The 22905-nt window shown below is 44.6% G+C and overlaps 1 protein-coding gene across 5 annotated transcripts in view; it reads left to right on the top strand.

The window, feature by feature from the left end:
• The window catches only part of PICALM (phosphatidylinositol binding clathrin assembly protein), a 502282-nt gene that overhangs the window by 324193 nt on the left and 155184 nt on the right, over nucleotides 1-22905 (top strand). For 3 of the 5 annotated variants that reach the window (XM_029602251.1, XM_029602252.1, XM_029602253.1), the window contains exons 13-14: nucleotides 21519-21662; nucleotides 22044-22124. The exons of the other annotated variants lie outside the window; for them this stretch is intronic. In XM_029602251.1, coding sequence (XP_029458111.1) covers nucleotides 21519-21662; nucleotides 22044-22124 — 225 coding nt within the window. The remainder of the gene's footprint in view (nucleotides 1-21518; nucleotides 21663-22043; nucleotides 22125-22905) is intronic. 5 annotated transcript variants of the gene reach the window in all.

Raw genomic sequence — 22905 nt, 5'->3', positions numbered from 1 at the left:
ATTCGAGAACAGATGCTGGTAAAATTGAGCATCGGCTGTCAAACCCACTGACAGTCGCCGCTTCTGTCAAAAAGGAGGCCTTAGGGATGCGCTAGTGTCCTTAGCACCTCCTTTTACCGCGGGCCCTCATTTGCATGCGGGCCGATACTGAATCGCGCGCCCAGGACACTGGCCTGTGCGCACGTCGGGAGAGCGGGCGCTTGCCAGCTCTCCCGCGCTTCTTTCTGTATCGGCCTGATAATGCGAAATTTCTTCTCATCAATTCTTCCACAGGTAGAACTATGGTTCCCACCAGCCTACCCAATCATTCCTATTATCTCTCAAGAGGTAATGCCAGGAGCACCTCCACTTCAAATGTTACTTTCCTCAGATATACGAAGGTCATCGTCGAATGATGATCTGCCAACTCCCTAGACAGCTCGATATAGATTCCTTCAGACTCTTCTCAAAGGCTCTCCACTAGAAGACCTTACCTCCTCCAAGTTTGTGGGAAAAAATGGGGAAGATACTTAAATTAGAATTCTCCCAGGACCAGCAGGATGGTAGTCCTCACATATGAGTGACATCACTGGATGGAGCCCTATCACGGAAAACTTTTCTGTCAAAGTTTCTAGAAAGCTTTGACTGGCACACTGAGAGGCCCAGCATGCCATGATCCCTGTGTCCACAGGGGTCTCCTTTCAGTCTCTTTTTTTCTGCGATGCAGTTAGCTTCGTGTTTAGGAGCTTTGTGAGATTTATCTCACATTTCCTCACGGAAATACTTGAAGTTTTACTTCACAAATAATTTCCCTACACGGGTCTCCCTTCGATGCTCTGTGAGTACTATTCCCTGTTTTTCGGTTGGTTCCTGTCACCTCACTAACGGTTCCCATGGGTTACCAACCGAATTATGGCCTTCTCTTCACCCTCTGTCCGCCCCACAATACCTGCGAGTGTCCTTGCTGTGAACCTCCACCGGGTCCATGGGGGCTAGAGGGATTGGGACATCCACAGTTCCCATTGCTGCCAGGGCTGCCCTCGACTAAAGAAAATGCTCCATACTTCGGGTTCTAAACCAGAGCCCGTTGTAATCATTGGGCAACAAACAATGCCAAGAGCAGTAGAGGCACCATCACCAATGCCATCCATGACATCGGTGGCATCTTCCTCTGTGCTGGAGAATGACCGGGCTGAGCACCGAGGGAAACATCGTCTCTGCCATGGTAACCGTCCATTACCTTGGCCATTCTGGACATCTGTGGAAGTTTACTCCGTGCTGGAGAATGACCGGGCCAAGCATTGAGGGAAACATAATCGCTGGCACCGATGTGGTTCCGTGTTCGGTGCCGGCACTGATACCGCACTGGCATCAATGTCCTTTGAGCCAGTTGTGAAGCGGGCCCAGGTACAAGAGTCTCCATGCTCCGAGGCGTTCCCCCATGACATTGGTGCCGGGTACTGAGCCACCACAAATTCATGTGGAAGTGCCAGTAACACCTAGCCTGTCTCCCCCTGTAGCTGCACCACCTATATCAGCTTCCAGGGAGGAGCTGGATGTCCTCGTCCATCAGGCTATCATCGATGCCTTCTGGAATCTACTAACACTGGAGCCATCGATGTTTGCACTGTTGTGGCAGCGGCTCGTTGTGGCACCTACCATCGACAGCCTAAGTCATCGACGCAGACTCGTCCTTCTGAGCCTCCACGGACCCCTATACCTATCCCAGGATCCTCGAGGGGCGATGGGCACTCTAATCCTGCTTTGGCATCGATCCCATCGAGACCTAAGTTAAGGAACTGTCTGAAACCATCCCTTTTGACCTGATCACTAAAAAGGACCAGAAGTTTCGGAAGGTTATAGGTCGTAATATCTTCCAAGAACCATATTGGTGTCACATATTGCAATTTACCAGCTATGTTTGACACAACACCAAGAGAACTACTCTTCCATCCACATGAAATTCAAGCAACATGTGATTGCTTCGAAACCTCCTCCCGTTGCCAGCAACAGAACTCTGTTCTAGATGGTAACCTGGCTTACGGCCTCTGATTTATGGCCCAAAGTTCAAGATACTCTAGCTGATCTGCCATGCACTGCAGATAGTCTTTGTGCATAAGCTCCAGCAGACAGTGGCTCAATTGCAAGACCGCTGCGAGACCCTACAATTGCTCTCTACGTTTCTTGCAAATCCTCCCTCCTCGGCTAGAAAACCAGTGAAGACGGATGCTAGAAGGACCTTTTACCGCTCATGCTCCCTCGTGAGACCAATGGGTATCCAGATCACACCAGCTCCGCCAGTCAGGCAGGCTCCTGGATTTTCTACCTTGCCAGGGAACAGAACGGTCCACCCCACTGAGGACCAGGGCTCGGGACACCATTCCCCGGACACAACAAGGCAGAGGTTTTTAATCCCGCTATTTCCTACTTTTAAAGAAAATAGGTGACCTCCACCCATCTTGGACCTCAGAAATCTTAATTTCTTCAGAAAGGAAAGTTCAGAATGGTGTGTCTCTGCACCATTTTTCCCTTACTACAACAAGGGGGTTGCCTCCATTATCTGGACTTTGTATGCACTTCCTAGTGAGTCAATAGCATTTTCAGTATTAAGTTCTGCCATTCAATCTAGCTTCGACAACTTGTGTTTTTCACCAAATACCTAGCAGTGACTGCCATTCATCTACAAAGAACAGCAGTCACTGTTCTTTCCTGGACGACTGCCTAATAAGGAGTCAATCCAAACAAGGAGCTCTAAATTCTCTAAGACTCACTATAAATCTAGAGCAGATCTGGGCACTCTACAGTCGCAACGGCCTTCCTGCCCAACAACCGCGCAGACATCCTATCAAATTGTCCACATCTCTGTGCTCATGCAACATAGCCTCAGCCCATCAAAACTTTCATTGATGGGCCACATGATTCCATGATCCACGTCACTCCTATGGCAAGACTAGCCATAAGAAGAACTCTGTGGATTTTAAAATTTCAGTGGCTCTAAGCTGTTCCACTGCTTTCATCCCTGATCTATATCACCAATCTAGTACCAAATCCTCAGATGATCTTGGCCACGGTCGCATCCAACTTGGATTGGAGAACTCATATCAATACCCTCCAAACCCAAAATGCGTCGACTCTGCTCCATAAAAAGTCTCAGATCAAGTCCTGGAGCTTTGAGCCATGCGATATGCCCTTTATGCCTTCAAACACTGCCTTTCACATAAAACTTTGTGGATACAGACAGACAACATAGTAGCAATGTGGTACTCGAACAAACAGGGACGCACAGGCACTTATCTGCTCTGCCAGGAAGCCGGGCAGTTCTGGGCCTGGGCCCTTGCACACTCCATGCATCTCCGGGCCACTTATCTAACAGGCATACCAAGCATACTAACAGACTGTCTCAATTGATGTCTCCATCCCCACAAGTGGTTCCTGAGTCCATGTGTAGCGAGCAAAATCTTCTAGCGCTGAGGTCAACTGACCTTCAACCTCTTGTGTCCGAATTGAACCACAGAATAGACAGATTCTGCTCCTTCCACAGGCATACAAATGCTTTAGCCATGGCCGCCTTTGCTCGCCCCTGCAACAAAGGCCTCCTATAGGCGTCTCTTCCGATCCTGCTCATAGCCAAAACTCTCTTGAAGCTACAGCAGGACAGGTTTTCAATGATTCTCATAACCCCGTACTGGCCTTGACAAGTATGCTTCCCCATACTTCTCAACCTGTCACTCCAGGAACCAATTCCCTGCCCACAGGTCAACCTCATAACACAGACTCACTGATATTCTCAGGTACTTGTAGCTTCATGAAAACCTTCCACACGTAAATCTTAACCATTCGAAATGGGCAAGATTTACCAAATGACATGCACAAAAAGGTATTGGGCCCCCCCCTTTTTTTTTTAATTTTCAAAGGTTACACACTTTGTACGGAAACAAAGAAATTAACTTTTTTTAAGCATACCAATTAACAGCATCTTCAGTACTAAAGAAACAATCATACTTTCCAGACCCCAAATATAATACTAAAGGGGGGGACTTGCCTCAAATAGGAGCTATCAAACAAACAATTTTATATGAATAAACTTAACATGCTTATGCTATCCTATCCTTCATGTTGCTCTGATATAGGACTGACTTGAACAGAGGGAATAGACATCAATCTTTCTGTTTTCTAGCATATTTTCAACTGCTCTGGTATAAAGAAAATGTAAGTAACATTATCTAATTTTAAGATATATCTACAGGACCTGAGCATGAAAGTAGCGCCTAAAGAGCGGGCTTCTTGCTGCATCGCTAGGAACCCCCCGCGCCCCCCCCCCCCCCCCCTTCTTGGGTAACTTTGGCCAAATCTGGGAAAATCTGCGCCACTTTCCCCAAGAATTCAACTCTCATATATTGAAAATAATTTCTCATTATTAGTCTTGTTCATATATAAGCGATACTAAGAGAGTGGCGCTCTCAATTATCTCAAGCGTCGAGGTTTCTAAAAAGTCTGTTAAGTTTCTCATGTCAATCGATTGAGATACAACATTATCTCTTGCTCATGTAAATGGCAAGAAATACATCTTATTAAAAGCTGGAATATTTTGTGGAGCAATATGAAGTACGTCAATCAGGTACTTGCGCAGTGTTATTCTTGGCTGTTCTCCCAGAACCTTAGGGAAATTTAAAAACCTTAGATTCAGATGTCTGTTTATTCTCAATTAGTTCCATGTTCCTATTTTTCATCGACTGCTCCTGGATTAAAGCTGTTTTTCTTTTGTATCTTCTTTCCTTGATCTTCCAATGTCTGAATTCTTTACTGATTTTCCATATATTGAGAGTTAAAGTCCCGGGTTACATTATCCATTTTTAAGGAAATTGAAACTTGTTGCTGGGAATATCCCTGTAGTGCGATTCCCAGTTTGGCTACTAGCTCCCACAGTGAGTCCAGCATCACCACAGATGGCTTGGTAAAAATGGCATTCACGGCACCCAGCTCTAATGGAGCCCCCCACCAAGAGACATTCAATGAAGTATTAATATCAGGACTTTCTTCTGTAGCAACAGTTCCCTTCTGTGGCTTACAAGCCGTTTGCCTTTCTGCCATTTCGTTCCCATCCAGTCCTTGCTCACTACTCCCTGTTCCCGCGATGAAACCCATGCTTGCTTGCCCAGACCACATCGGGTCTGTTTCTGCACTCACCGGGCTCGAGAACTTCTGGGAAATTGGCGCTGGAGGTGTACAAAAGCCTGGAGGGCTGAGGGTGGATCCCCCTGAGTAGGCTGCTGCTTCTCCTCCGGTCTGCTTTGCGGAGCATAGCTCCTCCACCTTTAGATTGCTGGTAGCTAGCTCAATAATGGTCCACTGTCCAGGAGGTAGGGGGGATACCGCGGGAAATACCCGAACCTCTCCCTTTTCGTTTGGAAGCCATTTAATGCTTAACAAAGAAAAATATTTCAGGAGAAATATGGACAGCGTTCCAAGCCCTACTCAAACACCGCCGCCATCTTGGCTCTTCCCCCCCCCCCCCCCCCCCCCCCGGCCCCTTTTTTCCTGCCCCACTCCATCTCTATTCGGCTATCTAGGATACCTTTCAGATTCTGGTCCCCAGACATCCTCCGCATGGGTACACCTCACTTCCATATCAGCGTACCACCAGGGAGTAGGGTATGCCCTGTTCATGGCTCAACCCCCTATGAGTCGGCTTATCATGGGTTTTCTGCGACTTAAGCCTCCTCTACGATCACCGGTTATGGAATGGGGCCTAAATGTAGTGCTTACAAGGCTCAGGCATTCCCCTTTCGAGCCTTTGCATTCCTATAACATTAAATTTCTAACATGGAAAATTATTTTCCTCGTAGCCATCATGTCTGCTGAAAGGGTCAGTGAGGTACAAGCCCTTGTTGCATACTCACCCGACACTAGGTTTATCCATGACTGACTGGTCCTCCGTACTCACTCTAAATTTCTTTTTAAGGTGGATACAGCCTCTCCACCTTACTCAGTCTATAGTCTGCCCACTCTTTCCCAAGGCCTCACTCTCACCAGGGCGAGAAGGTGTTTTACACATTGGACTGTAAGCGTGCACTTGCATTCTACCTAGACCGCACTGCACTCCATACGAAATCCACCCAACTCTTTGCTTCTTTGACATAGACAAGCTACGAGTTCCAGTGGGCAAACTAACTCTCTCCAACTAGCTAGCAGACTGTATCCAATTCTGCTATGAGAGAGCAGGCCTTCCTTTCCAGGGGTGAGTGAAGGCACATTTTGAAAGGGCCATGGCAAATCGTACCACACTGTCGTTAGGTACCAATTGTGACGTCTGCTAGGCTGTGACATGGAGCTCTCTTCACACATTCACAGCCCTCTACCGCTTAGATAAGGAAGTCCGTCAAGACTCTGCCTTTGGCTAATCTGTCTTGCAGAGCTTTGTTCCAGTATACTCCCCAACTCCTTCCACAACCACCTGCTGTGATTTCAGGCTGCCTCATTGCCAATAGCACCCCAATTATTGTGCCTGCTGCACGAGTTGTCTGCTATTGGCCTGTTGTAATATGAGTCAGCCTGTAGCTTGCTAATCACCCATATGCGAGGACTACCATCCTGCTTGTCCTGGGAGAAAGCAGAGTTGCTTACCTCTAACAGGTGTTCTCCCAAGACAGCAGGATGTAATCCTCACAAAACCCACCCGCCACCCCGTGGAGTTGGGTCTGCTTACGTTTTGTTATTTTATTTTTCACTTGCACTTTTTGCTACAAACGAGACTGAAGGGAGAGACCCCTGTGGACACAGATCATGGCATGCTGGGCCTGCTCAGTGTGCCAGTCAAAGCTTTCTAGAAACTTTGACAGAAAAGTTTTCCATGATAGGGCTCCGTCCAGTGACGTCACCCATATGTCCTGGGAGAAAGCAAATGTTGCTTACCTGTAACAGGTGTTCTTACAGGACAGCAGGATGTTAGCCCTCACATATGGGTGACATCACAGGATGGAGCCCTGTATGGAAAACTTTTCTGTCAAAGTTTCTATAAAGCTTTGACTGACACTGGCACACTGAGTGCACTGAGCATGCTTAGCCTGAATTATCCCTGTTACCACAGGTGTCTCCCTCAGTCTTGTCTTATAGCAAAAAGTGCAAGCGAAACTCCGTGGGGTGGCGGATGGGTTTCGTGAGGACTAACATCCTGCTGTCCTGTGAGAACACCTGTTACAGGTAAGCAACATTTGCTTTCTCACAGGACAAGCAGGATGGTAGTCCTCACATATGGGTGAGTACCGAGCTGAGGATGCCCAAGAGTGCACCAAATGCACCCAAGACCTGCAAAAGGCGCAATGACGGGGGTGGAATTTGGAACAGAAGGCATCCTGAAACCCTTAACGGGTTGGTGGAAGGATGTTGGGTGGTTAAACCGAAAAGAATAGGAGTAGACGGACTGGCCAAACATGGAGCATGCCAGCTAGTCATATCTAATAAGCAATAATGGCTGCGAAGATATGGAGAGAGCACCAGGTTGCAGCCTGATAAATATGTACAAACAGCACCGGCTGAAGATAAGCTATGGAGGCTGGGACGGACGGAACAGAGTGTGGTTACACACAGTGTTGTAGTGAATTGCCTGCTTGTTGGTAGGAAAAAGAGATACAGACCGTCAATTAGGAGGAATAGGTCTATTTGCCCACTGGAACTCACAGCTTGGCTCTTGCCACAGAAGGAAAGAGTTAGATGGAATTCCTATGGAGTATAGTGTGGTCTAGATAGAATGCAAGTGCACTATTACAGTCCAAGGAGTGGAAAAACACTCGCTTTGAGAGAGGTGTGTTGGGAAAGTGGGCAGAGTATATTCTGAGTAAGGTGAGATGCAATGTCTACCTTAAGTATATGAAGTTGAAAACGTAAAACCACTCGGTCAAGGAGGAACGCAGGGTCGGATGAGTATGTAACAAGGTGTGTAACTCACTGACCCTGTTAGTAGAAGTGATGTCTATGAGGGAAAGAGTTCCCAATGGCAGACTTAAGTGAGAGGAATGGAAAGGTTTGAATGGAGAACGTACGAGTCTTATAAGCACGAATTACTTGCCCCATTCTGTGACTAATGAAAACAGAGGCGGCTTGATCAGTGGATAATCCATCTTCAGATGGATGATTCAGAAGGGGTTGACCTTTAAATGGGTATCCCCACTCCCAAGTGGTACGCCAATTGGAACCGAGGTGTATCCATGTGAAGGATGTCTGGGGAGCAGAATCCGAGGGAGTAAGAAAAAAGAATGGTGTAGAAAAAAGAAAAAGGGTAAAACCCTTTTGTAAGCGTCATGTGGTAAATCATGCCATTTTGAATGGTAGGATTTGGGTGTGGAAGGGTTTTTGTGACGCTACCAGTACCTGAGAACATCAGTGAGTCTATGATATGAGACTGACTTGTGAGAAGGCGAATTGGTTACTGGTGTGATAGACCGAGAAGTATGGGAAGCATACTGGTCTCGGCCAAGACGTGGGTCTGAGGAACAGTGAACCTCGTCCCGTTTCAGCATTAGAGTGCTGTCTATGAGAGGCAGCGGAAGAGAAACACATAAGAGGGCCTTGATGGAACAAAGGCGCCTATGGGAACGCATTGGAAACGTGTAGGGAGGAGAATCCATGCACCATATGGTTCAATGCGGACACAGAGGGCAAGTTAGGTTGACCTCGGCGCTAGAAGATTTCTCTCGCTACACATGTAGTCCGAGACCATTCAAGAGGATGGAAACCTATATGGAGAAGGTCTGTTAGTGCGTTCAGTAAGTCTGTCAGATAAGTGGCCTGAGGATGCATGGAGCAAGCAAGGTCCAAGGGTAGAGCTGTGGAGCTTCCTAGCAGAGCAGCTAAGAGGTTATGCGTGCTTGTGTGTTGGAAAAGCATATTATCCCTATGCTGTCTGTATGCACAAAGATTTGTTGCAGAGGCAGTATTGGAAGGCATACGGGCATAATGCATGGCTACAAGCTCCAGGAAGTTCATGTGAAACTGTGCCTGGAACAGAATAGATGTATATTGGGTTGAGAAGATGTTAGGTCAAACTTTACAACCCTGAGTAAATGCGAGCATTAGCAGGAGCAGACTAGGTTTTGGTTCTAGATCTGCAATATGGATGAGGGACGAAAGGGGTGTTGAACAGCTTAGACCCATTGATGATAAAATTTCACTGAACCTAACCCATAGCAATTTTGGATCTATGAGGAAAGTGCATAGTGAAAAAACCCCATGGCCCTACAATGAAAGAACTGAGGGGCTGAAGTTATGGAATATGCGTGCAGGGACATATAGGAATTTGTTAGAATGTCTGCATGGTTGCTGGACAGTAAGGTCATTGTGACTGTGGTGTCCAGAAGTGTTCTATAAGGGATTTATGGCAGTGACCGCAATCCCAGGTAGTAGATTTATAGTGAGTCATGAAGAAGTTAGAGCTCCTTGCTTGGATTGACTGTGGTTATGCAGCTGTCCATGCAAGGAAAAGCATGAATGATGTACTCCGTAGAGAAACAGCAGTCACCGAAAGTGATTTAATGAAATACCCCAGTTGCCGAAGCTGGTGCAACCGGCAGAGCTTGGGATTGTAATATTGTTGACGCGCCATGAAGCACATAGAAAGATTAGAGGCAATCTACTTACTGCAATATGGAAGCATGGTGACGAGAGATACCATTTTACCTGTGCTTTCTGAAGAAAGTTGGTATTTCTGAGGTCCAGGATGGGTGGAGAGTAACTACTTTCTGTTGAAAGAAAGAATAGTGAAATTAAAGCTCCCCAACTCCCCCTCCCTCCTGCACTTTGTAGCGTCCGGGGGAGTGTACCGTGAATCTTGGTACAGAGTGGGGTGGCCGCTCTGACATCCAGCAAGTTGAGAGACCCAGAGGTGTCCAACTGGCGGGGCTGATGTAACCTGGATATCATGTAACCTCCCAAGGGAGCGTGAGCGGTAAAGTCTTTCCCGCATTTCTGTGCGCTGTACAAGAAAACATCGAGACCTGTCGCCAGGTTTCGAGGTGGACTTGCACTTGAGGCAGTATTTGCTGGATCTCATGTTTAGCAGATCAGCGAATCCATCTTGAACTTCGGTTCTGAATTAGGAGCCAGAAGCCAGAGTATTAATCAGTACAGGGTCTCGTTGCTGAAAACGGGAGGATGTCCTGATGCAATCCCAAATAAATGGTAGAGAGGTTCTCTTGGTATGGTGTCTGACATAGCTGGCAATAGCGATATGTGATACTAATATGGTTCTTGGAAGATAGACGACCTAGAACCTTTCGAACCATGTGGCTCGAATTAGAGAACAGATCTCAATGGGAATGCCGCTGAAGTGGGATTAGAATACTTACCATCCGACGTGGATCGCCGAAGGACGAGCTGGTGAAGATTGGCTCCATGGATTTCAGGAGTCATCGAGGGGTAGCCTGTTGGACGTAACGTCCGTCTCAACTCTGAAACCTGGTATGGTAGCACAGGTATAGAGGAGACAGACTGAGCATGACTGGTGCTACCACAGTAATTTGTGGAGGGCCACAATCCCACACCGATGTCTGTGGGGCACACCTCGGGTACAGGGGAGCCATTATGACTCGTGAACCTGGCCCTCATTGCAGCGGCTCGATGTGTCGTGATGCCAGTCCAGAATTCTTTGGAACTTGTTCCCGTGTTTCTGGAGCACCAAGGACTGCCAGCACTGTGTGGAACAGTGGTGATGGCAGTGGTGATGTTGCTCGGCCCGAGCATTCTCCAGCACCGAGGATAGCACCGATGTACTGGATGGCGTCGGTGGCGGACGGTCACGTGCTGGTGACAGTGAGTGCCACGGTGCTCATCCCGGTCTCTCCCCAGCACTGAGGTGGATGCCCTCGCTGTCTTGGATGGCGAATGTTGACGGACTGTCAGCATGCCTGCACTGTTCCTGGCACTATGTAGTGTCGTAGGCTAATACGGGGCTTTAATAAGCATGGAGCACTATGTTTAGGTGAGGGCATTACGTGGAGGTGCTATGTCTGTATTGACTGTGTCGATGGTGGCCAAAGCGGCCTCGAGGGCATCGTCAAAAATATATTTATGAAAACCATCGATGACCCGGGCAGAGCAAGGATAACAGTGACAAAAGCACTGATGGCATCGGCGTAGGTATCTATGGAAACAATGTGGCATCGAGAAATCGAAAAACGTTGGCATCGGAAAAAATGATGCCGGCATCGACAGTCAATGACCGCATTGATAGGAACGTCGAAGACATCGATGGAAATGATGTGGGCGCCAATGGCATTGATGTATGGAGGCAGGCGCCGACTGCATCGGTGGCATGGCCATGTGCGTCGACGGCATCAGTGGCATCGATGGCACCAGCATGGGCACCAATGGCATAGACACTGGCATCGATGGCACAGATGACACAAGGGTGTGCATCGATGGCATCCATCCGAGCAATGATGGCATCGATGAAACCCAGGGAAAAATCAGTGCCATGGATGAAAAACATGGATGGCACTGATGGAATCGATGCAGGGAATGATGGCATCAATGTACTGTGGGGGAGGGGTACTGATGGCATCTAAGAATGCAGGACAGTCTGGAAGGGGGTAGCGATGGGGTATCGACTGCGCGAGGGTACCGAGGAAATCGAAGGACCTGGATTCGACAAAGGCCCTGGCAGCAACGGAAATCGTGGAAGTCCCTGTCCCACTAGCGCTAATAACCAGGCAGAGTGTCACAGAGGGACACTTGCAGGCTATGTGTGGCTAACTATGAAAACATAGGGAGAGGGAAGGCCGCAGTCGGTTGGCAGGCCAGGGAGGTGACAGGAACCAACAGAAAAACAGGGCATAGTACTCACCGAGCGTCGAATAAATGTACGCGAAGGGAGACCCGTGCAGGGAAAAAGTGTTTGTGAAGTAAAAGTTTGTGTTTCCGTGGGAAAAAGTGTTTGAATTTCTCACAGAGCTCCTAACCGCTATGCCTTCTGCAGAGCGGAAAAAAGACTGAGGGAGACACCTGTGGTCACAGGGATAATTGCAGGCTGAGCATGCTCGGTGCACTCAGTGTGCCAGTGTCAGTCAAAGCTTTATAGAAACTTTGACAGAAAAGTTTTCCGTACAGGGCTCCATCCTGTGATGTCACCCATATGTGAGGACTACCATCCTGCTTGTCCTGTGAGAACACCTGTTACAGGTAAGCAACTCTGCTTTATGAAAAGACCCAGATCCAAGATCAGAAGTCATAAGAATTCTAAAAATACTGGATATTCCTGCCAAACCATTGGCCTCTCCAATTCATGCTGTGCTAGACACACACTGCTCCTGAAGATGAGGGAAACATTATACACAGGCTTAACGGTGGCAAGGAAACTGGATTTGAAATTTTGAATAAAGAAATCAGGATATGGAGTCATTCAACTATCACATAACTTAGTGGTGGTAGAAACTACTATGAAAAAGGCAAAGAAAATTCATCTACACACTCACACCTCCAGGAAGAGATCACCAGATCCTAGACAACTTTGGTTGTTAAACAAAAAAAACAAACAAACCCCAAACCTATTTCAAGGCATTATGCTCACAGCCAGAATCACCCAACATCAATTTTACATGATATGTCTTATAAGCTACTTAAAAATTTTAATAAGTGGTATACAATTTTTTTTTATAAATGTGAGATCAAAACTTAAAACCCTTCATCTGTTCAGAGTCAGGTGAACACAATACATTCACGCTGCTATCTGATCTTGAAGAGGGCATTAGACACTTATGATTGGTATATGAGTCCTTTGATAGGACAGCATGAACATATGCAGCATCTATAGGTGCCCTTCATAATGGTGTGGCTTAGAGCAAGTGGGATACGGGAATATGTCCATGAAAAGTTAGTTGATCTTCTATGTTTGGGAGATAATCTCTTCAGTGAAAAATTCTGGGAAAGGGTGTACCAGTAAAAGGAACAGAATGTTGCTGTACAATCTTTATCAATAACTTCTAAACATCATGCTTCAGGAAGACGCCCCTTCATACCCTATAAAATACCTTTCTATCCAAGAAGATCATACAGGTTGTATCATTGTCTCCCTGCATTCCAGTCCCATAGACAACCATCACAAATTGTGGAAACCAGGAGCCATGCATTGGAACGCAGTTGACAAAAGCCTCAGCAACAACAACCAGCAAAAACAGCTCCAAGTTTTTGATCCAATACTAAGCCCAGTCACCAGTGGGGGAAGAATCCACAATTTTTTGCCAAACTGGACACACACAACTACAGATCAGTGGGATCTAAAAATAGTGAAAAATGGTCACTATCTCAATTTTTTTATGTAACCATCAATTCCGTACATAGCAGTGCCACCCACCAACCCATCCCATCTCTCTCTTTTGAAACAAGAGGTACAGAAACTTCTACAACAAAAGGCCATTCAGCAATTGCCACCTTCACTTCACAACAAAGGCTTCTACTCCCACGACTTCCTCATCTCAAAGAAAATGGGAGATTTGTCCTCTCCTAAGTCCTAAGAAGACTCAATTGCCATTTTCAATGAGAGAAATTCAAAATGAACAATCTACAAAATTCTTCCATTCATTCAACATGATGATTAGATGTGATGTCTAAACATACATCCCAATATACCTATCTTGCCGGCGATTCCTGTGTTTTGGAGTCTGGGAAAATTATTATCAATACAGGATTCTTCTGTTTGGATTCTCCTCAGCCCTTGGGTCTTCATGAAATGCCTTGCAGTAGCAGTTGCACACCCTATGCCATTAAGGGATTTGAATCTTCCCATATCTGGACAACTGGTTGCTAGTAACCCTGACTAAAGGAGACACACCTGTCTCACACTCAGATCACAAAACACTGGCTTCAGTCTGTGGGTTTTCTCATCAACCATGAGAAATTTGTTCTATAACCAACTCGATGGATTCAATTTATAAGAACCCAAATGAATACAACTTTGTCAAGGGCCTTCCTGCCCATAGACAGAAGATCTGCCCTATGCAAAATTGCAGAAGGAATACTGAAAACATTGACTGCCCATCACATACTAATACTTTTGGGACACCTGGCAGCAGCTATTCACATTGTCCCTAACATACTTGCACATGTGTCATCTTCAATGGGATCTGCGGATCCAATTGAATCAACTTCTTAAACCTCTTAACTCCAGAGTGAAAGTAATTGAGCCCATGAAACAAGAAATACATTGGTAGCTACAATCAGTAGTACTGCAGAGTGGAACACACCTATGTCTGATTCCGCATCAGATTATGTTAATGACACATGCCTCCATAATGGGGCTGGGGAACTCACACCGGCCAATACAAGATGCAGGGTACCTGGGCCTTCACGAAACAGAAATTTCAGATAAATTTTCTAGTTGAGAGCAATACGCAGTGCTTTAGCTACTTTTCAACATACACTACATGGGAAACACACGGTGATTCATACAGACAATCAAGTTGGCATGTTTTATATCAACAAGTAAGGAGGTACGGAATCTTGGATCCTATGTTAGGATACCTTTCAAATCTGGAAATGAGCAATACAGTCGGTGCAAAACTTCAAGCAACATACCTATCGGGTATACAAAACATGGTGGTGGACAGACTCAATAGAATGCTTTGTCCACATGAGTAGTCGCTGATCACCTGTTCCAGCTTTGGGGGTCGACCAAAGATTGACCTCTTTGCAACAGAACAAAACAGAAAACTAAACTTACATAGAAACATAGAAACATAGAAATGACGGCAGAAGAAGACCAAATGGCCCATCCAGTCTGCCCAGCAAGCTTCACACATTTTTTCTCTCATACTTATCTGTTTCTCTTAGCTCTTGGTTCTATTTCCCTTCCACCCCCAGTTTTAATGTAGAGAGCAGTGATGGAGCTGCATCCAAGTGAAATATCTAGCTTGATTAGTTAGGGGTAGTAGCCGCCGCAATAAGCAAGCTACACCCATGCTTATTTGTTTTACCCAGCCTATGTTATACAGCCCTTAATGGTTGTTTTTCTTCTCCCCTGCCGTTGAAGCAGGGAGCTATGCTGGATACGCGTGAAGTATCAGTCTTCTCCCATGCCGTTGAAGCAGAGAGCCATGCTGGATGTGCATCGAAAGTGAAGTATCAGGCACATTTGGTTTGGGGTAGTAACCGCCGTAACAAGCCAGCTACTCCCCGTTTTGTGAGTGCGAACCCTCATTTTCTCCCCTGCCGTTGAAGCAGAGAGCTCTGCTGGATGTGTGAAGTATTGGTTTTTCTTCTCCCCTGCCGTTGAATCAGAGAACTATGCTGTATATGCATTGAAAGTGAAGTATCAGACTTATTTGATTTGGGGTAGTAACCGCCGTAACAAGCCAGCTACTCCCCTCTTTGTGAGTGCGAACCTTTTTTTCACATTTCCTCTTGCTGTTGAAGCTTAGAGCGATGTTGGAGTCACAGTAAGCATGTGTATGTTTATTTAATAAGGGTATTGACTCCAGGCAGTAGCCCTCATTCTGGCGAGTCACCCACTCTTCATTGGCGGCCTCTTGACTTTATGGATCCACAGTGTTTATCCCACGCCCCTTTGAAGTCCTTCACAGTTCTGGTCTTCACCACATCCTCAGGAAGGGCATTCCAGGCATCCACCACCCTCTCCGTGAAGAAATACTTCCTGACATTGGTTCTGAATCTTCCTCCCTGGAGCTTCAAATCGTGACCCCTGGTTCTGGTGATTTTTTTTCCTACGGAAAAGGTTTGTCGTTGTCTTTTGATCATTAACACCTTTCAAGTATCTGAAAGTCTGTATCATGTCACCTCTGCTCCTCCTTTCCTCCAGGGTGTACATATTTAGATTCTTCAATCTCTCCTCGTACGTCATCCGATGAAGATCCTCCACCTTCCTGGTCGCCCTTCTCTGTACCGCCTCCATCTTGTCTTTGTCTTTTTGAAGATACGGTCTCCAGAACTGAACACAGTACTCCAGGTGAGGCCTCACCAAGGACCTGTACAAGGGAATAATCACTTCCCTTTTCTTACTCGATATTCCTCTCTCTATGCAGCCCAGCATTCTTCTGGCTTTAGCTATCGCCTTGTCGCATTGTTTTGCCGATTTCAGATCATTAGACACCATCACCCCAAGGTCCCTCTCCTGCTCCGTGCACATCAGCCTTTCCCCGCCCATCGAATACAGTTCATTCGGATTTCCACTCCCCATATGCATGACTTTGCACTTCTTGGCATTGAATCTCAGCTGCCATATCTTCGACCAATCTTCCAGTTTCCTTAGATCTCGTCTCATTCTCTCCACTCCTTCCGGCGTGTCCACTCTGTTGCAGATCTTTGTGTCATCCGCAAAAAGACAAACCTTACCTTCTATCCCGTCCGCAATGTCGCTCACAAAGATATTGAACAGGACCGGTCCCAACACCGATCATCCATCCCAGTCTCCTATGTGAAGTTCTAGATGCTTTATTGATACCATGGAACACAGATTTCATGTACACCTTTCCTCCAATATCACTCATATTAAAGACTGTTCAGAAATTCATGAGAGATCAAGCCCAAATGATTCTAGTCATACCTACAGGGCCAAGACAAAAATGGTATACCTATTACAATTCTCTGTAAAATCTCCCTTTTGCTTGGGAAAGCAACCGCATGCTTCTAACTCCAGAGGAAGAATCGTTAATACACCCATCGCTACCAATGCTGAATATAACAGCGTGGATGTTGAACCTCAGTCCTAGCACAGTGGTCTTTATCATACCCTGTCCGAGATATCTTGATCTCTTCAAGGAAACCATCCACAAGACAGCTATTCTTTCAAGTAAATGATGACATAGACTTAATTGGCATCTCAGAGACATGGTGGAAAGAGGATAACCAATGGGACAGTGCTATACCGGGGTACAAATTATATCGCAATGACAGAGAGGAGCAGTCGGGAGGAGGTGTGGCGCTTTATGTCCGGGATGGCATAGAGTCCAACAGGATAAACATCCTGCATGAGACTAAATACAAAATTGAATCTTTATGGGTAGAAATCCCTTGTGTATCAGGGAAGACTACAGTGATAGGGGTATACTACCGTCCACCTGGTCAAGATGGTGAGATGGACAGTGAAATGCTAAGAGAAATTAGGGAAGCTAACCAAATTGGTAGTGCAGTAATAATGGGAGACTTCAATTACCCCAATATAGACTGGGTAAATGTATCATCGGGTCACGCTAGAGAGATAACGTTCCTGGATGGAATACATGATAGCTTTATGGAGCAATTGGTTCAGGAACCGACGAGAGAGGGAGCAATTTTAGATCTAATTCTCAGTGGAGCACAGGACTTGGTGAGAGAGGTAACGGTGGTGGGGCCGCTTGGCAATAGTGATCATAATATGATCAAATTTGATTTAATGACTGGAAAAGGAACAGTGTGCAAATCCAAGGCTCTCGTGCTAAACTTTCAAAAGGGAAACTTTGATAAAATGAGAAAAATTGTTAGAAAAAAACTGAAAGGAGCAGCTACAAAAGTAAAAAATGTCCAAGAGGCGTGGTCATTGTTAAAAAATACCATTCTAGAAGCACAGTCCAGATGTATTCCACACATTAAGAAAGGTGGAAAGAAGGCAAAACGATTACCGGCATGGTTAAAAGGGGAGGTGAAAGAAGCTATTTTAGCCAAAAGATCTTCATTCAAAAATTGGAAGAAGGATCCAACAGAAGAAAACAGGATAAAGCATAAACATTGGCAAGTTAAATGTAAGACATTGATAAGACAGGCTAAGAGAGAATTTGAAAAGAAGTTGGCTGTAGAGGCAAAAACTCACAGTAAAAACTTTTTTAAATATATCCGAAGCAGAAAGCCTGTGAGGGAGTCAGTTGGACCGTTAGATGATCGAGGGGTTAAAGGGGCACTTAGAGAAGATAAGGCCATCGCGGAAAGATTGAATGATTTCTTTGCTTCGGTGTTTACTGAAGAGGATGTTGGGGAGGTACCCGTAATGGAGAAGGTTTTCATGGGTAATGATTCAGATGGACTGAATCAAATCACGGTGAACCTAGAAGATGTGGTAGGCCTGATTGACAAACTGAAGAGTAGTAAATCACCTGGACCGGATGGTATACACCCCAGAGTTCTGAAGGAACTAAAAAATGAAATTTCTGACCTATTAGTAAAAATTTGTAACTTATCATTAAAATCATCCATTGTACCTGAAGACTGGAGGATAGCAAATGTAACCCCAATATTTAAAAAGGGCTACAGGGGCGATCCAGGAAACTACAGACCGGTTAGCCTGACTTCAGTGCCAGGAAAAATAGTGGAAAGTGTTCTAAACATCAAAATCACAGAACATATAGAAAGACATGGTTTAATGGAACAAAGTCAGCATGGCTTTACCCAGGGCAAGTCTTGCCTCACAAATCTGCTTCACTTTTTTGAAGGAGTGGATAAAGGTGAACCGGTAGATATAGTATACTTGGATTTTCAGAAGGCGTTTGACAAAGTTCCTCATGAGAGGCTTCTAGGAAAAGTAAAAAGTCATGGGATAGGTGGCGATGTCCTTTCGTGGATTGCAAACTGGCTAAAAGACAGGAAACAGAGAGTAGGATTAAATGGGCAATTTTCTCAGTGGAAGGGAGTGGACAGTGGAGTGCCTCAGGGATCTGTATTGGGACCCTTACTGTTCAATATATTTATAAATGATCTGGAAAGAAATACGACGAGTGAGATAATCAAATTTGCAGATGACACAAAATTGTGCAGAGTAGTTAAATCACAAGCAGATTGTGATAAATTGCAGGAAGACCTTGTGAGACTGGAAAATTGGGCATCCAAATGGCAGATGAAATTTAATGTGGATAAGTGCAAGGTGATGCATATAGGGAAAAATAACCCATGCTATAGTTACACAATGTTGGGTTCCATATTAGGTGCTACAACCCAAGAAAGAGATCTAGGTGTCATAGTGGATAACACATTGAAATCGTCAGTTCAGTGTGCTGCGGCAGTCAAAAAAGCAAACAGAATGTTGGGAATTATTATAAAGGGAATGGTGAATAAAATGGAAAATGTCATAATGCCTCTGTATCGCTCCATGGTGAGACCGCACCTTGAATACTGTGTACAATTCTGGTCGCCGCATCTCAAAAAAGATATAATTGCGATGGAGAAGGTACAGAGAAGGGCAACCCAAATGATAAGGGGAATGGAACAACTCCCCTATGAGGAAAGACTAAAGAGGTTAGGACTTTTCAGCTTGGAGAAGAGACGACTGAGGGGGGATATGATAGAGGTGTTTAAAATCATGAGAGGTCTAGAACGGGTAGATGTGAATCGGTTATTTACTCTTTCGGATAATAGAAAGACTAGGGGGCACTCCATGAAGTTAGCATGGGGCACATTTAAAACTAATCGGAGAAAGTTCTTTTTTACTCAACGCACAATTAAACTCTGGAATTTGGTGCCAGCGAATGTGGTTAGTGCAGTTAGTATAGCTGTGTTTAAAAAAGGATTGGATAAGTTCTTGGAGGAGAAGTCCATTACCTGCTATTAAGTTCACTTAGAGAATAGCCACTGCCATTAGCAATGGTTACATGGAATAGACTTAGTTTTTGGGTACGTGCCAGGTTCTTATGGCCTGGATTGGCCACTGTTGGAAACAGGATGCTGGGCTTGATGGACCCTTGGTCTGACCCAGTATGGCATTTTCTTATGTTCTTAAGTGGAAACGGTTCTCAGAATGGTGTATTTCTCATAATTTAAACCCCTTTAGGTGCGAATCTAGACATTTATTTTCCTATCTATACCACCTTTCCCAGTCAGAATTGGCTACTACATCAGTACAAGTACACCTTAGTGCAGTAGTTCCCAACCTTGTCCTGGGGAACCCCCCAGCCAGTCAGGTTTTCAGAATATCTACAATGAATAATATGCATGAGAGAGAATTTACATGCACTGCCTCCATAACATGCACATTTTCTCTCATTCATATTCATTGTGGATATCCTGGAAACCCAACTGGCTGGGGGGGGGGGGGGCAAGAGGGTTTTATACACCTTGGACTGTAAATGCGCACTTGCATTTTACCTAGACCGCACTGCAGTCCATAGGAAATCCACCCAACTCTTTTTCTTTTGATAAAAACAAACCAGGAGTTGCAGTGGGCAAACAAACTCTCTCCAACTGGCTAGCAGACTGTATCGAATTCTGCTATGAGAAAGCAGGCCTTCCTCTTCAGGGATGAGTGTGAAGGCGCCCTCAGTAAGAGCTATGGCAAAGTCAGTAGCACACTATCATTCAGTACCGTTTGCTGAGATTTGTAAAGCTGTAACATGGAGCACTCTTCACACACTTGCAGCACATTACTGCCTGGACAAAGAAGGAAGGACGTCAAGACTCTGCTTTTGGCCAAACCGTCTTGAAGAACTTATTTCCAGTATAATCCCAACTCCTTCCACATCCAATCTGCTGTGATTTTCAGGCTGCCTCATTTTTCCCAACAGTACACCAGTTGTTGTGCCTGTTGCACAAGTTGTTTGCTGTTGGCCCAAATTAAATATGAGTCAGCCTGTAGCTTGCTAACCACCCTCATGTGAAGACTACCATCCTGCTTGTCCTGGGAGAAAGCAGAGTTGCTTACCTGTAACAGACACCTTTTGCTACAAACGAGACTGAAGGGAGACCCCTGTGGCCACAAGGATTTATGGCATGTTGGACATGTTTAGTGTGCCAAAGTTCTAGAAACTTTGACAAAAGTGTTCCGTGACAGGACTCCGTCTGATGGCTTCACCCACATGTGAGGACTACATCCTACTGTCCTGGGAGAACACCTGTTACAGGTAAGCAACTCTGCTTTGCTTGCTTCAGTTCACATCTAAGAGAAGTACCTGTTGAGAACATATGTAAAGCAGCTACCTGGTCATTGGTGCATACTTTCACATCTCCCTACTGCCTAGATGCCTTTACAACTGCTGACAGTGCAGTTGGACAAGCAATCTTGGACCATACAGTTTCCAAATAGCCTGCTGTCCATGGTGGAGTCTGGGTTACTATATCTGATACACTTTGCTGCAGCCCACAGATCATGGCTAATTCAGCCTGCTGATCAACTGAAAAAGCATGTTTTCTTACTGTAAACTGTGTTTTCCATAGATAGTAGGATGAATTAGACATGAGATACTCTTCCCCCCCCCCCCCCCCCCCTTCCCTGGACAGCAGACTATCCTACTAGCTTTGATACAGACTGAGGAGACTCTGAGGCAACGCCCACATGGGAACTCCCACAGATGATCAGGTTTTAATCTTTTTGCTATCTATGGAAAACAAAGTTTACAGTAAACAAACATTATTTCTCAGATTGTTTAACTGCTCTGGGTGAAAATACACTAATATTTAGAAAAAGTAAACACAAGTTGGCATTTTTTGTATTAAGAAAGGAAAATGTTCTTGTTTGCCACAATTGTGATTTTGTTTAAGAATTTTTTCTTTCAATTCTGCATGCTTAAATGTCTGTTTTTTTGTTACTAATCTAATATTTATCCTTCCTTTTCTCTGCTTCTTTTACTTGATCTGCACAGATCCTTTTTCTTCTGCTGTTGATGCTGTTGATGATGCCGTTCCAAGCTTAAATCCTTTTCTTTCAAAACTTAGTGAAGCTATCCATCTACCTGTTGTATCTTCAGATACATCCACTTTTACATCTAGCCATGAAATGTTTGTTGGTAAAGTACCATTCAATAAATCCTTTAATTTTACACTTCTTCACTAGCCTTTCAACTAGATCATAATTCAGGTATAAGAAGAAATTCTGTAGGATTTTGCATTCCTATAGTATATTCCAGATGACTCAGTGTCTTCAGAACTCTTTTGCAATATTGAAACACTGTTGCAGTTAAATCCAAAGTTGTTGCACTGGGTGTTCTCAATAACTTAAGTTTTATGTCGGTGGTTTTCACATTTAATTAAAAGGCCCCTTTTACTACAGTGTTCAGAGATATTCCATTGCAAGTATACTAAAGTTGTATTAAGCTCCTTTTTTTCTTTCTTTAACTCTTCCTTTCATCCTTTTTTTATATTCTTACTGTTCCATGCTGTCTTGTCAGACTCTTTCTGTGGTCCTCAAGCCTATCCTAATGCTTCCCACTTTGGTAATGAGCCCTCTGCTGTAGCTGGTCTATTTGGAGGTAGGTGATGTGATATATTGCCTGTTGCAGTTAAGATACTATGCATTAGTGTAAACTTTGAAAAGTGAGTGTAGGAAAGGTGTGGCATGATTTTATTTTGATCAACATATTTTAGGAAAATTAAGATTTGTAAATAAGTTAATCATTCTATTTCTGGCTTTCATATACATTAACTGGAATAATAAAAAAAAAAAAAGTGATACGGAAGGTACAAATACCTGGTACTTTTGTGTCTAAATACTCCTTTATTTGTGTTTAGATGCAGAATTCTACACTTCATGATAAATTAGGCTGTTGTGGATTAGGGTAAACACATGAACTACAATTCTGAGCAGTCTTTTATTGTAACTTAATCCTCTGTTATGGTTTGTCTTGCTTTTTTCTTCTAAATATTTTTGCATTTTTCCCATATATCCTAGTTTTGTAAATAAGATTTTTAGTTTAAATAAAGTTCCAACCCTATTATTAACGTAAGGAAGCATTTCTTTCAGGGTGATGAATTCATGGAATAGTCTCTAGTGGTAATAGAGACAAAATAGTATTGGAATTCAAGAAAGCATGACATAAGCACAGAGAATTCTTAGTAACCGTGAAGCAAGAGTAGAGCCACAGATCAGGTTGGGGCTTCAGTAGTCTTTATCCATCATATTCCTTTTTTTCTGTAAATCTCTTGTTTCCAATTGTATACTTATTTTAAAAGTAGTGGTAAAACTGCCTTGCTAACCCCATACTCCCCAAAATTATTATAGAAAAATGGCTTTGTATTTTGGATTTAATATAC

This window comes from Rhinatrema bivittatum, chromosome 5, assembly GCF_901001135.1.
Source record: "Rhinatrema bivittatum chromosome 5, aRhiBiv1.1, whole genome shotgun sequence".
Classification (NCBI taxonomy): Eukaryota; Metazoa; Chordata; class Amphibia; order Gymnophiona; family Rhinatrematidae; genus Rhinatrema; species Rhinatrema bivittatum.
This window is presented reverse-complemented; position numbering and strand designations above follow the sequence as displayed.